Raw genomic sequence first — 15413 nt, forward strand, 5'->3', positions numbered from 1 at the left:
TCTCACAGGGACAAGCGTTTGCAAGCTGCCCACTCCACCAGTTTCAAGAACACTCTAAGAAGATGACCTCTTCCCTCCTCTTTCCCGTCTCTTCCCCCTTCCCCTGCTTCAATGCCAGCTTTCAAAGGAGACAGAGGGAAAAAGACTCAGAAGTGTATTCTTAGGACATTGGAATAGTTATTTATTGAGAAGCCACAGTTTTCCACATTTCCATAACTGTAGGCTTTATATAAGGCAAAAGCAAGATGGATCCACTACTTTACACAGAAAGAAACGGCTCTGCAGAGGACCCCAGGGTCGTGCAGTTACAGATCAAAATGCAATGTACATGACAGGTATAAAAAACAGTGTGGGACAAAATAATTTAAGTTATGGTTACAATCTACTGAAGGAAATATCCACATCTCATTATAAACACATTTATAGTCTAGGGTTGTAATTTTAATATTCAGGTTTTTTTTTTTTTACATACACAGTTATTGAAACATGAAAGCAAAATATAACATTTAATAGGATAAACTTTGACAGAAAACAGTTGCTTGAACTGTGCTTTATGCTGAGTCATGATAGGATCAGCCTTGCCGGGGCAATTGAGAGGATCAATCCATTGGTACGTAGCCACCCTTTTTTTGGCTAACTACATGAATAAATGAAAGGGTGGGCTAATGAGGATGCCAGGGATTCATTTTTTTAGTTTTAGGGAAACATAAAGAATCAAAAGTTCATTGTTGGAGCCTTGCCTTTTTTTTTTTTTTCAAAACACACAGCAGAGCTATGTGCCTTCATTTAATCGATTTATTGTACTAATATAAATACCTGGCATCCACGTTCATGAAACAAAGGAGTGAAAGTACTTAGTGTACTAGCCCTCACCTCCATTCACCATCAGTGCATACATGGGATGTTAATGAAGCATCGTTTAACTTTGTTGATAATAAGGACACGCTTGCAGTTGGACTATGCATTTTCCATGGGCAGTATTTAAAGAATGGTGCTCCATATTGCTTGTAAACATGTAGACACGGAATCAGGAAATCAGTGGATTCGAAGGTCATTTGCTAATCTTGGTATCACATGGCTACAATGGCAGCTGCATTGGTAAACATCTCATGGGCATGGTAGTGGACAAAAAATTCCCTACTGGGGTTAACTAACAGACTAAGGACATGCATTGACTACGGGGCTCCGTTCTAAAGGACTCCTGGTCCGAGCTTTCTAATCGTCTTCTTCATCTTCCTCATCGCTGTCCTTCATGCTGATTCCCTGCAGGCCCCCACCCTCGCTCACTGACGCTGTGGCTTCCTCCACAGTAAGACGATTCCGGATGGTTTCATAGGTCTTGCTGTTTAAGGTGGAGTCCAGGACCCCTTGCAATCGGAAATCTCGATAGGTTTTCTAGGGAGGGAAAAGACGCAGTGATAAGGGAGATCTCGTCTCCACGAAGGGAGGGCAAGGACGCGGAGCAAGTGTGGGTGTGAGAACAGTGACCTTCAGCTAAGTGTCACACTATGAATTGTCAAGTGGAAAGCCACTGTGATCAGATTTCACTTGTACTCAAAACTGAGATTCATTGAATGACAGAAAATGAGAAATTGTGACAGGATAAACTGTATTAGATGAGACAAAGCAAAGAACAGAAGCTTGTGTTTATTCAGTTCCACCAAGGGAAATGTTCCATAATTGTTTTGGTTCCTATTTTTTTTTTTTTTTGATCTGGTTCTTTTTCTTAGGTTAGTAAAATATAATATGATAGACGGTGTAAGGAGCTATAACATATAAATATTGGACCAAGTGATGATGGTATTTTGCGATTTCTGTTGCAATCTGGTCTTTAGTATTTTTGAGGCTTGTAACTGTGTATCCCTCTGTCTCCTGCGCAAGACAGACATGTGCATGTTGGTATATGAAACCTATCACGGGCAGTAACAATTATGGGGACGATGAGGCAATAATGCCACATCAATATGTTGCAGGCATGTGATTCATTTCTCATCTTCTTGGGGAAGAAGAGTATCTATTCCGTTCACAAACTTCATGATCTCAGGGAAGAAATTTGGCTCTTTTTCAAGAACAATGTTTTGGTGTTCCTGTGCCACAGATTCTTTCCTTGTTCCTTTAGGTGATTTCTCTCAGATTTCCTTAGGTATCCCAGGGACTGTTTTTCTAGAAATCCCTTAGCGTTAATTGAACATGACCAGAAGCATCTGGCTGTTGTCTACTTTCTAAACAATTTTTTTGAAAAAGGTCTTTCTCTAACTGCATCTCTTCTCATCACACTGCACATCATTTCAGTAACTGATCCTGCTGTGTTGTTCCTATTGATACGGGAAACTTGCTCAGGAAGCAAGAGAAAGAACGTGAACACCCTCTAGCCCCACTCCCATTGTGATTTCTGTGTTTATTTTTTTTGCAGTCCATCTAATGCAGTGTTAGTGTCGACAATCCGCACGTCAGCCCCTCTTGCAGTAATGACTGCAGAGTTAAATAGAGGATGCAGTTCAGCTCAGTGAGGTCCAATAATATAAGAGCATGGATGGGATGACCGCCTGTCTCCTCTGCCAGTTTTATATCTCTTGTCCCAGCATGATTATTCATAGCACCTTCTTTCCTTCTTAAAAGTCATCTGATTTCAACACTACATTAAAAGGTCATCCTAATTATGGGTCAAGCTGCAAGGCATCTAGGTAGGCTACCTGAACTGTGTCTTCACCTAGAGGGGGAAGGGCAGTAGGCTGAGTAGACACCAGCATGGTGTATACCAGAAATCCAAACGATTAACTCGATTTTTTTTGAATTTTTCAATCAGTTTTTCCATTGCCACTTAAAATAACATAATTTTTTGGTAGCGTGTGATAGGGCAAAGCAAGGTGGAAATCAGTTGAGGATCCTTGCCTTTATTCAAATTTCAGAGCAGTGTTCCCCAACTCCTCTAAATGCCTGAGGGCGAGGACCGTATCTAGTTATTTTTAATTCTCCATCTTGTAATATACAAGTAAGGGCTCAACTTACATTTATCCAATGCTGGATGAGTGAATAAATGCTTGCTGAATAATGAATGAACGGATGAATAACCAGAGTAGGTGTGGAGGCAGGAAAGAAAGCCAATTAATTATCTTTGGAAGTTTGCCTCAGAGGAGGAGACCTCTGGGTAATGTACTTGGTAAAGAGGTGCTTGGTAAATGAATCCTGCTTCATACCTCTGCGTGGTGACACTAGTTAAGCAGGGCCTGTCTTTGGCAAAAGCACAGGAGAAACATGATGTTCTGTGTCCCTTCCCTCTGGTTTATGTCTGTGTTTTTTGGCAGAAGGTTAAGGTTAAACCTCCTCTCTGATTCACATTTTTTTCTTAAAATATTGCAAATTTTGACATTCCCAGCATGGATCCAGAAATACCAGTAATGGGAAAATATTTTAAAATAGTAAAATTAATGTCTTCTTTTCATATCTACCCAGTAAAGGTCAAACAGAAAAATTTCCCCAAAGAGTATTTACACCCAGGAAATGGAATTTCAGTGGTCAGGGAATGGCTAGTGAGTTTGCCTAAAGGAATTGAAATTTCAAAGAAGATGAAAATCGGGCTGGGTCCCTAGTCTGAGTGCATATATTTCTTTCTTAGGAGCTGTGAATGTACTGACTGCTGCCTGTAACCTTCCCTGGGCGGATGCTTTGTGAGATCAACTGCGGATGATAATAATTCTCCTTAATTACACTCAACGGAGCAGTAATTGGTTTTAAGTTAGCACTGGGGTAGAGGAGCATCTTCAATGAAATGGTGCTAATCTGAAAGAGACTAAGAAATGGGGTGGGGGTAAAGAGGTAGTGGGAGACGACGGGGGGGGGCAGGGGGACTTTTGACAAACTGTTAAGAAATAGAAATTCAGCTACGTTTTATTGTTGAAGTATTTTTAAAGAGACTTTGTGCTCTGAATGAGATTTTTGCATACGAATGTTTAAAACCCTCTATAGTGAAGCATCAAATGGAAACTGAAATGATCAAAAACGTATTTACCCCCTTCTGTGATCTTATTATTTCATGTAAACCACTGAGATTTCACGCTGAAATAATTATCATTAGTCCAAGGCGCACACACAAGAACAGGGAAAAAAGCTACTTTCGGGGTATGTTATCTCACCTTTGTGATCCTTTACATTTGATTGTATACACGCATTGTAAGAGAAACTACTTCAATTAACTATGGGAACAATATTAATTTGCATCCTGATAATGATCACAGGACATATTTAGAAATGGCTGGAGGTAAATATTTCTCTTAAATTAATTGTGGCAAAATGTTATTTAATTAAACCATACATAAATCGGTAATTGATGTGATTAGCATAATGGTACCAAAAGCTGGCTTTTGAAAGTCTAATGCAAAGGGCAGGATGGCCCCTGCAGTATTTCTGCATGACAAATACATAAAGTATTGTTCCAGTCTGCACAAAATATTAAAACCCTTTTTATTAGATTTTCCTTTGATGTTTGAGTAATAGATTAACTAGGCATCCCCAAGTGATTTTATAGATTTTTCTTGCATGAGGTACTGTTTTAGAAATCACCTTGTTTTATATATAGACTAATATTCTTTGTGTTAAGGAAGTTCTGCAGCTTGCCAATGAAATGTATGTCAGTAAGCCATTTGCAAAGAATAATAATTATTTTTTCTTTTACCTTTACCATCCTAATTAGTGTTTTCAACTGATAAATGTGAAGCTGTAAGTCCATCCGATCAGTCAACCAGGTGCAGATCACATTCATGGAGCTGTTGTACCATTGCTGAAAAAAGAGACAAAAGTTCTCCTGCCAACATATCACGGAGCATTTAGAGAGCAGAGAGGGAACAGGCCATGACTGAGCACCCCACTCTGTTCCAAAAGGAAACAAAATGGTTAGAGAATTTGACAGCACAGAGATCATGAACATTAATCAACACAAAGTCACAAGATACCAGTTCAGCCTGAGAGATTGTTTGGACTTTGTAACACAACTCTTTCAGATACATCTCATATACAGTCAATTTATACAGACCACCTTTTTTCCCTTCTGATTCTCCTTTTTGTTGGCTAGTTTTACTCAGTTGAGAGTCAAGTCATTATTTCCTAATGCCATTGTCTCAGGTGCCCAGGAAGAGGGGGGCTTCTCCAGTGAACTAACTGACGTCACTTGCTACTTACCTTTAGAAAAACCCAGATCTTGTCTGCTTAATATAATTCTGGGAATCAGGCTGAGAACCTTAGGAATTTAGGGCTAAGTTTACCTTTGTCTACCCTATCGGGATGTTTGGATAAGGACAATGAAGTAGGGTTTCTCTTTAAGGGCCAAATTATACCCTGGACAGCTTATGTGCCCTTACGTTGGCTATGCAATCTGTTTTAATCTTAACACCAAAAAATTATGGAAGATGAGAGAAAAAAAAACATCTACAAATGAGCTCATTTCAAGCTGTTGAAATCATACTTCCCCTTAAGGGGGTTAAATTTTGCTTCTTGTCTGTGAAAAATGCTTGAAGCTGTGTCACTTTAGACTGCCACCCCTGTGGTGCAGGAAGTCTCTGGTGCGGTATAATTTTCCAGTACTGCTCATATATTCATAAATCTCACTCAGAGACATATGAACAGTGTTATGAAGTGTCAGTAGGAAAAAAAAATCTAATCTTTTAAACTTCACCAGGTTTCATTACGCATTGCCGCTTACACCAAACAATTTACAAATAAAATGAAAAGGTGTGGATGGACCTATGTATTTATTTATAGGGCATCTATATGAACTGTGCAAAGAAAAGATGTAAAAAATAAAATAAAATGGCTAGAGAAGTGAGACGATGCACACTCTCATGCTAACCAACACACGCACACACACACACATCGCACACCAGTGGGGATTTGAAAAGCATAAATAAAAACATGTTTCTGATGGTAACTCCACCCTTTCTCACCTAAAGATCATCCAAAATCAGTTTATGCCTACCACTCACAGTTTTTCTGAAGCCTTGTTTCTGACTTAATTTCTTTAAAAAAAAAAATTAATTTGGGTTTTTACTTGCAAGGTAGAACTGCCAAGTTTCACCTTGCAAGAAACGACACAGTCTCAGCCATGGCGCTCAGAAGCCCTCTTTGCAATCTCTACTTTCTAGGCTCCTTCCTCATCAGAGCCAATCGTGGCTCTCCTTGGAGCCCAGCCGCAAACAGAGACCACACCACCCCAATCAAGGCAGCACTGCAGCCTCACAGCCAACTTCTGCTCTTTTAAAGATCATGGAGACGAAACTGTCAGTTTTAGGAACCTTCTGTCCCTCCCTAGGGAGCAGGCGGGGTGGGGGGTGGGGATTTATTCTTGAGATTTGCAGTTCACTCCTTGCAGGAAGGGCGTTTGCCTGGTCAAAGCTGCTTCAGGCATGGACAGGTTTTCCCCTCTAGGAGTGAGAACATTTTACCGGAACTTTTTTTTTGGTGGGGGATAGTGGCTGTTGGGGGGTGTTTTTTAGCACCTCCTGCTTTGGGATGCTGGAGCGTTTGCTCTCACTGCTGCATCCGGGCGTATTACGGGCGGGTCTGGGGACAGGAATATCACTGGGTCGCTGGTGTTTCCACGGCCCGACCTCACGCTCGGCAACTGGGGGCTCTTTTGTGTTCACCCTAGGCCTCAAATCCCGCATTTACTGGCTTAGTCTGACATGCAATCTGGGGGCTCAAATAATCTATTATGAGAGTCATGAGCAACGCCTCCCGCCCCTTCTGCCCCCGCCTCCTGGGGATGGAAGATGACCTTCAAGGAACCCGAGGGACCTCCTGGCCAACCTACACACAGGGCCTCCTGATGGGTGCGTCTCAGGGACACAGAAGAGGAATGTGGCACTCTGGCTTCTAGGCAGAGGTGGCATTTTGCTTTGGCTGTGACAACAGGCAAACCGGCGCTGGCTTATATCCCTGCCAGCAAGCCTTGTGCAACATGCCTTTTTCTCTTTGCTAAGAGATGTGCCACCTTTCAGGGGGAAGAAAAAAACCAACGACACCCCCCATTTTATATAAGTAATTCCCATACTTGTAAATGGCTTTTGGATAGTAAAAAATAAAAATAAAAATAAAAAGGTAGAATACTACCAATACTCCTTCTCTGCGGCTGACAGGGTGGGGAGGTAGATGGATATAGCAACAGATCAGTGTATCACACTCACAGATTCCCACCCCAGGAGAACAAGAAAGCCCTGGAACATCCATGCCTTTCCTCCTGGATCTCACATCTAGCAAAAGAAGTGTAAAAAATGTATGATGCCCCATTGGCTACGCATTTAAAGAGGCAAAAGGGAGTAAGTCACTCCTTTCCAAACCTTATGCTCAGTAGATGAAATTGGAGGCATGTTTGGATGCAGCACACAGCACTAACTTGGTTTTCCAGAAAGGCGCTTAAAGGCACTTGGATGTCGGAGAAAGGAGGCGCCGCTGCCTTCTAGAACTTTAAAACATTAGAGGTGAAAGGCATCTTCCATATTTAATCCTTGCAGAGGAGGAAACAGGAATCCAGAGAGGTGAGGTGACTTGTCCAAGGGCACACAGCTCCTGAGACCAGAAATGGCATTTCTCTTAGGATCAGGCACTGGACTGAAATAGCGGATCATCTAATTACTACTGCCTGCGAGGATATAACAGTGTGCTGCTCATGACAGCTTGTCCTGTGTATCTCCTGTGCTTTGGGAGCTAGAAAGAGGTCTTAGTGGGAGTTTTTACACCATGGAAATTGGCAGACACCACAAGGTGGGGCTTTCTCCCTCCCAGAAAGCCAGCTGTTCCCCAGGTATCAGCTCATTACTGGGAGTCTGGGTTGTCCCTGCTTTTCCTCATGCAACTCAGTGCTTATTAACCAGGTTTGTTTTATTTGAGATTGATGCTAATACACCAGATTTGTTATGATTCTTCAAAAGAGGATATTAATAAAACATTTTAAGTTCTTCCCATTTTGTTTTGCCATAGGTTCAGATATGCCTCTTCCAGAAAATATCCTAACACCTGGGCACTAGAATTTTGGTAAAATGTACTCTAAACCCTTAGAAATAAAAACTGTGAGCTGACAATATGTATGTACTGAATATTTCAGTATAATCACAACTCCTCGGCTACCTCCTTTAATCCAGGTATATTAGTAGGAAATTTCCTAAATAAGCTTGCTTTGATCCTAAAAAACATTGCTCAAGAAATAAAACCCCTAGTATCCCGGGAACCTTTAAAGTATGTTCTCTGGGGATGATTCTGGGAGGGTTTTGGAGATGGAACCCAAAAGGACATCAATCACATCTACGGCCTGCAGCATAGTAGGGCCACTGGAAATGTGGGGACTTCTGCAGCTGCAACCAGATCTGAAGGCTCTATTTAAAAGGAACTGGAGGGCTGATCTTTGCCATTTCATTATTTCTTCCTTCTACAATGCAGTTGTTAAGAACGTAGTCCTTACCTGTCTTCTACCTGGGTTTGTGACCTTGGGCAAGTCAACTCACCTTCTCAGAGACTCAGTTTCCTGATCAGAAAAATGGGGATTAGCCAGGCTTTCAGAGGCGTTTTGATGACCAAATGAAGCTCTCATCACAGTACTTGGCATATAACAAGGCCTCAGTAAATGTTAGCTGTGGGAGGATGGGTTAAATAGGTGAAGGGGATAAAGAAGGACAAACCTCAAATTATACAATAATTTAGTCAAAGAGGATGGAAGTAGAGCAGAGGGAGTGTAGCTTATAGTATTGTAATATCTTCACATGGTGACAGATGGTAACTACACTTATCATGGTGAGCATTTAATAATGTATATATTTGAGGAATCACTAAGCTGTTCATATTAAATCAATATAATATTGTATATAAACTGTACTCCAATTGAAAAATGATAAAAAAAATAAATGTAGCTGCCACTACCACCACCATAACTTATCACCATCATCACCACTACCATGAAAATCATCACCACCATTATCTCTCTTTCTCAAACTAAGAAATACCACAAAACAAGGGAGAAAGCAGAGCAAGTGACCTCAGAAAGCCATGTGACAGTAGAGGAAACTATTCCCATTGCAGTGTCTCTGGAACTGTATGCATAAATCTTATAGGACAACATAAGGAGTTCTTAGGAATGAAATGCATTGTAAAATAGCTTTGTGGTGGATCACTCAAGTCTTTAAAACCATCCTGGGTGCAGAAAGCATGTTTAAAATGATACTGACCTGGATTTAAATATTAGATTAGAAGGATTCAGGCAAAAAAATGAGTAGTTTTTCAAACCCCATGTGAGTAGATTATATCTTCAGCTTGTGTTGGCTACTTATTCACTGGGTAACCTCAAGCTATTTAACTCTCTGACCCTCAGTCTCCTCTTTAGGTTAATACCAATACCTACTGCATAGGATTACGGTGAGAATTAAAAGAGATAATCACATAAAATGCTTAGCAGAGTGACTATCACATAGTAAGCTCTCAATAAAATTTAGCCACTCTTATAATTACTCAGCAACATGATCAGATATCCTTACGATATACAACACAAGGAAGTTTTCTTGACCCATTTCTAGTAGGAAAATAGATCATTAACATGTAGACATACTCAGGTCACACACTGTGCCCTGCAAACAAACTGTCATCATGCAGAGAAATCTTTGTGCACAACATGCCTCTTCTGTAATACCAGGTTCACTACAGCCAGCGTTAGGGTTAGACAAGAGAGGCAGGATCTTGTAAATGCAGGATCAGATACTCTCTTTAATTCATATTTTGATATTTTGTTCATCACAGATTTTTTGACATCAAGTTCAATTTTTTAAATGTATTAAAATATTATTTGTCTTGACTACTGTCTTTTTTTGGTTCCCCCTTAAATTTTGCACTTGAGAAATGACCCATTCATTTCTTCCTAATACCCATCTGTGGGTTCACCACGCCCCCGAAAACTCTATGCCCTGGAAGTGCTGCAGGATTGAGAGATAAGATGAAGAACTCACACCTCACTGGACAGTCAAGGGTTCACAGGCAATGGACTTTCACTTAGATCTGGATAATCCCTAAGGATAATCCCAGGTCAGCAAGATACAGCTTTACTTCAGGGACGGCTGCTGCCTTTATATCTTCTACCGCCACCGTCACCTAGATGAGTCTAAAGTCTCGCTCCTATCTTGATGTTAATTTGATGTCCTAAACAGACCTTACTGTTAATTATTCATTTGTTTTCAGAGCAAGCTACATATCGCACACATCACGCGTGAATGGAAATGGAAACAAGGAGTAGGAGCTAAAAGGAGACCAAATTGTTCAGGGTGCTTCCATGCTCACAGATCACAAGGGTCGCTCATTCCCTTGACTTACACACCCCCCATCAGACCAGACCATCCTGTTAGACTTTAGAGTCTGTTTTAGATGAAGTACTATTTTGTACATGAATCATAATACACACATGCACAATTAAGGAAATGCAGGTACCTGCCACTTTTCGAAAGTTTGTGTTTTGCCTCTTTGCTTTTATGAAAGATCTACGTTAGCATCTGTTTTCGCCAACTCAAAGAAATCAGAAGAGGATTTTCGCTTTAACAAAAAAAGGCAAAAAGCCGAAGTAGTGTTCAGCCTTCATTTTGCAGTGAGCCACGTCAGAGCAGCGAGAGGGGCCCCTGCAAGCTTTCTCCCTGGGAACAACACAGCACCCAGCGTGAAGCGCCAGAGTTTTGCACTGTGTCTGTGATCATTTGTGCTTTATATTGATTTATTTTGTGCGTCCATTTGCAAGATGTGTTCCTAAGGTATCAGAAAAGACTGAGAGGTTATTTTATGGGCCTGGGAACACTCAAAACATTTTCCTTATAAATGAATAGTAATTGCTTCTTTATGCCATTTTGGCTTACCGAAGATTTCATAGGATGCTCTACTTTTGCGTAAGGGGAAAAACCTGTAGTTCCTCTTCATTGAATGCTAAGCCCTTACAACGTGTAAGCACTAGGCACAGAGTTCTACAAGCATTATACAATTTAATCATTGAGCGGAACCCTTAAGAGGTTAGCACTATTGACATCATGTAGATGAGAAAAAGGGGCATAGCCTGCGGTCACACAACTAGTAAGTGGTGGGACAGGTTTCAAGCTGGTTATTTTCCACAACATCTGTATGAGTTGTCATATTTAACTAATACTTCAAAAAACTAATGTCTTGTTTATATTGAAATGGCTTAGTTCTACGTTATCTCCTCAGCAAGGTCATCAGCTCTGAACACAAAGGCGAAGGGTGTGGGTAGGCTAATGCTGTTGAACCTGTCTCCCTCAGAGCCCATGTGTGGCTTGGTGTTGCACAGATTCTACTTTCTATGAGTTGGAAAGTTGCTAGGCAGAGTGTGGGGAGTCAGGGGTATTCCCACAGAAAACCACTCAACAGTCTTAAAGGACTAATGGAGAGACAACCATTGTTGGCTTTAAGTGGAAATGAGTAGAAATAGTTGGATGGGGATGAGGAATCTCATTTCTTAGCTAGAATCAATGTATTTTTTCTTCTCCCTTGTAGCCCTGCCTGATCTTTTCTTATTTTCTTTTAGGTTGATAACTCAGCTACAAGGGAGAAAGTTCTCACTGTGGGCTGCTTCAGTTTTCAAAGAGAAATACAACTAGAAAAAGTTGCCTTTATCCCAATGGATTGAGTTTTCTTAACGGAGTGCTGGTGATACAGATGTTACGACATTGATCAAAATTTCAGTTCTGAAAAGTATACATCATTAGCTTTAAATTTTTCAGTGAGTAGGGAGAGTAAAATAATAGAGTGTTAGGGAAATTTGATTTCCTGAACTTAAATAAGATATCATCAGAAGCATGATAAGAGAAACAACTTTAGGCGGGGTCCCAAATCCAATGAGAATAGTCTAATGTAAAACTCAGTTTTTACTGTTTTCCCTTTTTCTTAATGAAAAATTTTACTGAAGTATAGCATGCATACAGTAGTGTAACACTTGTAGCAAAATATACACACAAACATTCCAAACAAACATGCTGCTCTGTGCCCATAACTGAGGATAATATTTAGCCCACTATTGTAAAAATGAGCTCTTTTAGAAATTATGGTATTTGGCCAAAGGACCAATACCCACATCATGCACAGACATACATCTTCATGCTCCTCCTTTGACTGAAAACTTGTGACTCAGCCCAATATATCCTAAGCATGAAGGATTGTTGGAATTCACGAGGATCTGAGTTCTGTTGTTAGTTCATTTCTAAATATGTATTTCCTTTGAAACTGGCATGTTCCAGCCATATATGCCAGGCAGTCAAAGCATTGAATGCCTGGGCAGTTCATGGCTAAACTCTAAAACAGATGAGTCTTTATTATCATCTATAGACTCACTTCACAGAAGAGAAAAGTGAGATTAAGAGAAGTGAAGTGGTCTAGCCGCTAGCAAGGGCTGAAGCCTGGACTCAAGAGGCTGAAAGGCAGTGCAGCCCAGGGACTAGGAGAACGGACTCGAACCAGGCCTCTCATGTGTTTGAATCTTGATAAATCCCTTAATCTCTCTGTCTCAGTTTTCTCATCTGCTAAATGGGGATAATAATAAAAACCTACTTAGGGTTGTTGTGGGATTAAATGAGTTAGTATGTGTGGAGTGCTTACAACAATACCAGGCATGTGTTAAATATTAGCTATTATTATCTTAGCCATGCTACCCTACTCTGCTTCAAAAATGAGAAATCACATCACCCTCAGAGTGAGCTATTCAGAGTTGTCCAAGGCTTTCTGAGCAGCTTTCAACTGCCTAAAAATGTGCAAACAGGCAATTTGTAACCTCATGGTAACCAACTGGTACTTCAGGAGTTTTTCTCGGGGGAAGTACCCTTTCTCCAACTCGACACAGCCGCACATCAGAGAAATTACCTCAAACATCTTGCCTAGAGTGTCTCATGAAGACAGGACATCTTGTGCGTTGGCAAGGAGTCAAAGAGGAAGTTAATACTTTGGCCACGACCATGGGACTAGTTCTTCACTTTGCTTGTTGTGACAAAAGCGGGTTGTTATTAGTTAGGGAAAAAGCCCACAACCTATTTAAATTGCTGTTTTGAAATACTGTAATGAAATCTTTTACATTTGAAGCTTTCAATGCATATTCCTCCCTTACAATATGGGTAATTTAAGAGCATGTGAAAAGCATCATCTAGGTTTCTTTACACTTTCACCAAGGTACCCATAGCTTCGTTAACCTCAACTACAGTTCCACAGCCCTGTGTCTCTCAGGTCGAAGGATCACCAGGGATCTGGTTGTATCCAATGTTCTAACCCAGCTTCAGAGAGTTTGACAAAGAAATATTGACATGTTCAAGCCATCTAGACCAGCTGGGCAAGGCACTGAACACCCGCATGCAGGTTTCAGGATTTGTCAGAACTCCCCAAGAGCTGAATGCACTCTTCCTAAAAGGGAACATTATCTGAGAGCCTTATAAATAGGTACACAGTTGAAGGATGCAATGTTGTGCCTTACGTGAGTGTTACTGTAATTAAGTGGACAGAACAACTGTTCCTGGAAATGGGTATTTCCCAGTCACAGCTTCAGGACGCTCAGCTAAGAGCACAAAGACACCAAAAAACCCCAGACCTCCAAATCAGAGGATACGTATCATCAGAACAAATTTCCAGGCTGCCCCAAGTGTCTCTCGTGGCTGAGGGTTGGTTTTTTCTTTTTAACATATGTCATTCTTTGGATGCCTCAAACCCTATTTCACTGAAGTTTTGGCAAAGCTGCCTTAGGGCTGTAGCATGTCAAGGTTCTAAACTCTGCATTGCATCCCCTTGGAAGCCTAGTGCAGTCGGGAGGGATGGAGAAGTCAGAGGCACCTTGCTGAACCGTGGCTCCAAGAACTATAGTCACCCACAACCTGGTGTAAGAGTATCTGGTTACTCTCATAGGGAAGGGAGAGTGCAAATGAAATAACTTTTCAAAACCTTGGTTTAAATCACTACTGCTTAAAAATTTGCTTCTTCAATAGGAACATGTATAGCATTTAGCATTGGGAGGTGATATTGTTTTAACCTTTTTAGAAAGGGCCTAAATAACACTCTAATACCCTTTTACTCAAATTAGCAGTTATCTATTCAAGACCAAATTTCAACTCCTCAGTCCAGCATTGACATTTCAAGAGAATGACCCAAATGCTGAATCCATGCTTGGACTCCTGACCCAATGCACCCCAGCCTTTTAACCCACGTCAGTCTCCTGGCTTTTGGTTGCCTGGAGGCCAGTCCTGGGAAAGTAAGAGTCCTGAAGGATCCTTTCTGAAAACTAATCAAACAGCAGAATTAAATTCAAAGCTAAGCTTAGGTGGGCTATACAGGGGTCTCTCTCTGGAAGACAAATTCTTTGTTTCTTTTATAATTGTCTAACTTGTTGGCAATCTCAATAAACTATCCAAGCCAGCAGAAGCCAGACTGGAATTGAGTTTGCTGCTTCTGAACCAATCGGACGCTATGAAACCCAGCACATCACAAATCTCCTTGCATCCTGCCAGCCCCATGCCTCAGTATGGCCGGTGATGGTTCCCTGGGAGGAGGTCAGATGGCCTCCAAAAGGCTCTCGTTCCTAATTCTTGTAAGATACTGCTAGAAATAGTTTATCATCACTGAATGAGAAAACTAAACCAAAGATCAGTTCATAGGTATTTACCGAAAGACAGGAAGGTATATGAGAGGAAACCAGAGGCACTAATTGTGAATTTTCAATTGTGAATGTTGTCTCAACTCAGATGCACATACCACCCTCCCACCGTTTTCTCAACCTGAGTCAGTGCTATTATAAAAAGAAGGTGATCCAGCAATTCCACTATTGGGTATAGATGCCAAAAAATTGAAAGCAGGACCTCAAAGACATAATTTGCATGCCTGTGTTTATAGCAGCATTATTCGCAGTGGCCAAAAGGTGGAAGCCACCCAAGTGTCCACTGATGAACGGAAAAACGAAAGGTGGCACATATGCACAACGGAATATTAGCCTTGAAAAGGAAGGAAATCCTATCACGTGCTGCAACATGAGGGAACCTTGAGGACACAATGCTAAGTAAAAAAAAGCCAAAGGGAAAAAAGACAAATAATGTCACTGCTTGTGTGAAGTATCTAGAATAGTCAAATTCATAGAAACAGAAAATAGAATGGTGTTGCCAGGGGCTGGGGAGGGGGAAACGGTGAGTTACTGTTTGACGTGTCTTTTAGTTGCCAAGGTTTCATTTTTTCAGTTTTGAAGGATGAAAAGAATCCTGGAAACTTTTGTACAACTGAGCAAATGTATTTAACACTCCTGAACTGCACACTTTGAAATGGTTTATGTGGCGAATTTTATATTATGTTTATTTGACTACGATGAGAACAAAAAGATGGGAAATGAAAAATCACTTACCATACTGAAAAGGAAATTTTGCTTAAGAAAG

At 40.9% G+C, this 15413-nt stretch overlaps 1 protein-coding gene across 7 annotated transcripts in view; it reads right to left on the minus strand.

The window, feature by feature from the left end:
* Window positions 1-157: 157 nt before the first annotated feature.
* The window catches only part of CADPS (calcium dependent secretion activator), a 428787-nt gene continuing 413531 nt past the window's right edge, over window positions 158-15413 (minus strand). For all 7 annotated transcript variants that reach the window (XM_073230819.1, XM_073230820.1, XM_073230821.1 and 4 more), the window contains 2 exons: window positions 4673-4777; window positions 158-1395 (listed from right to left, as the gene is read on the minus strand). In XM_073230819.1, the coding sequence (XP_073086920.1) occupies window positions 1216-1395; window positions 4673-4777 (285 nt within the window). In that variant the 3' untranslated portion in view covers window positions 158-1215. The remainder of the gene's footprint in view (window positions 1396-4672; window positions 4778-15413) is intronic.

Source organism: Manis javanica, chromosome 3 (genome assembly GCF_040802235.1).
Source record: "Manis javanica isolate MJ-LG chromosome 3, MJ_LKY, whole genome shotgun sequence".
Classification (NCBI taxonomy): domain Eukaryota; kingdom Metazoa; phylum Chordata; class Mammalia; order Pholidota; family Manidae; genus Manis; species Manis javanica.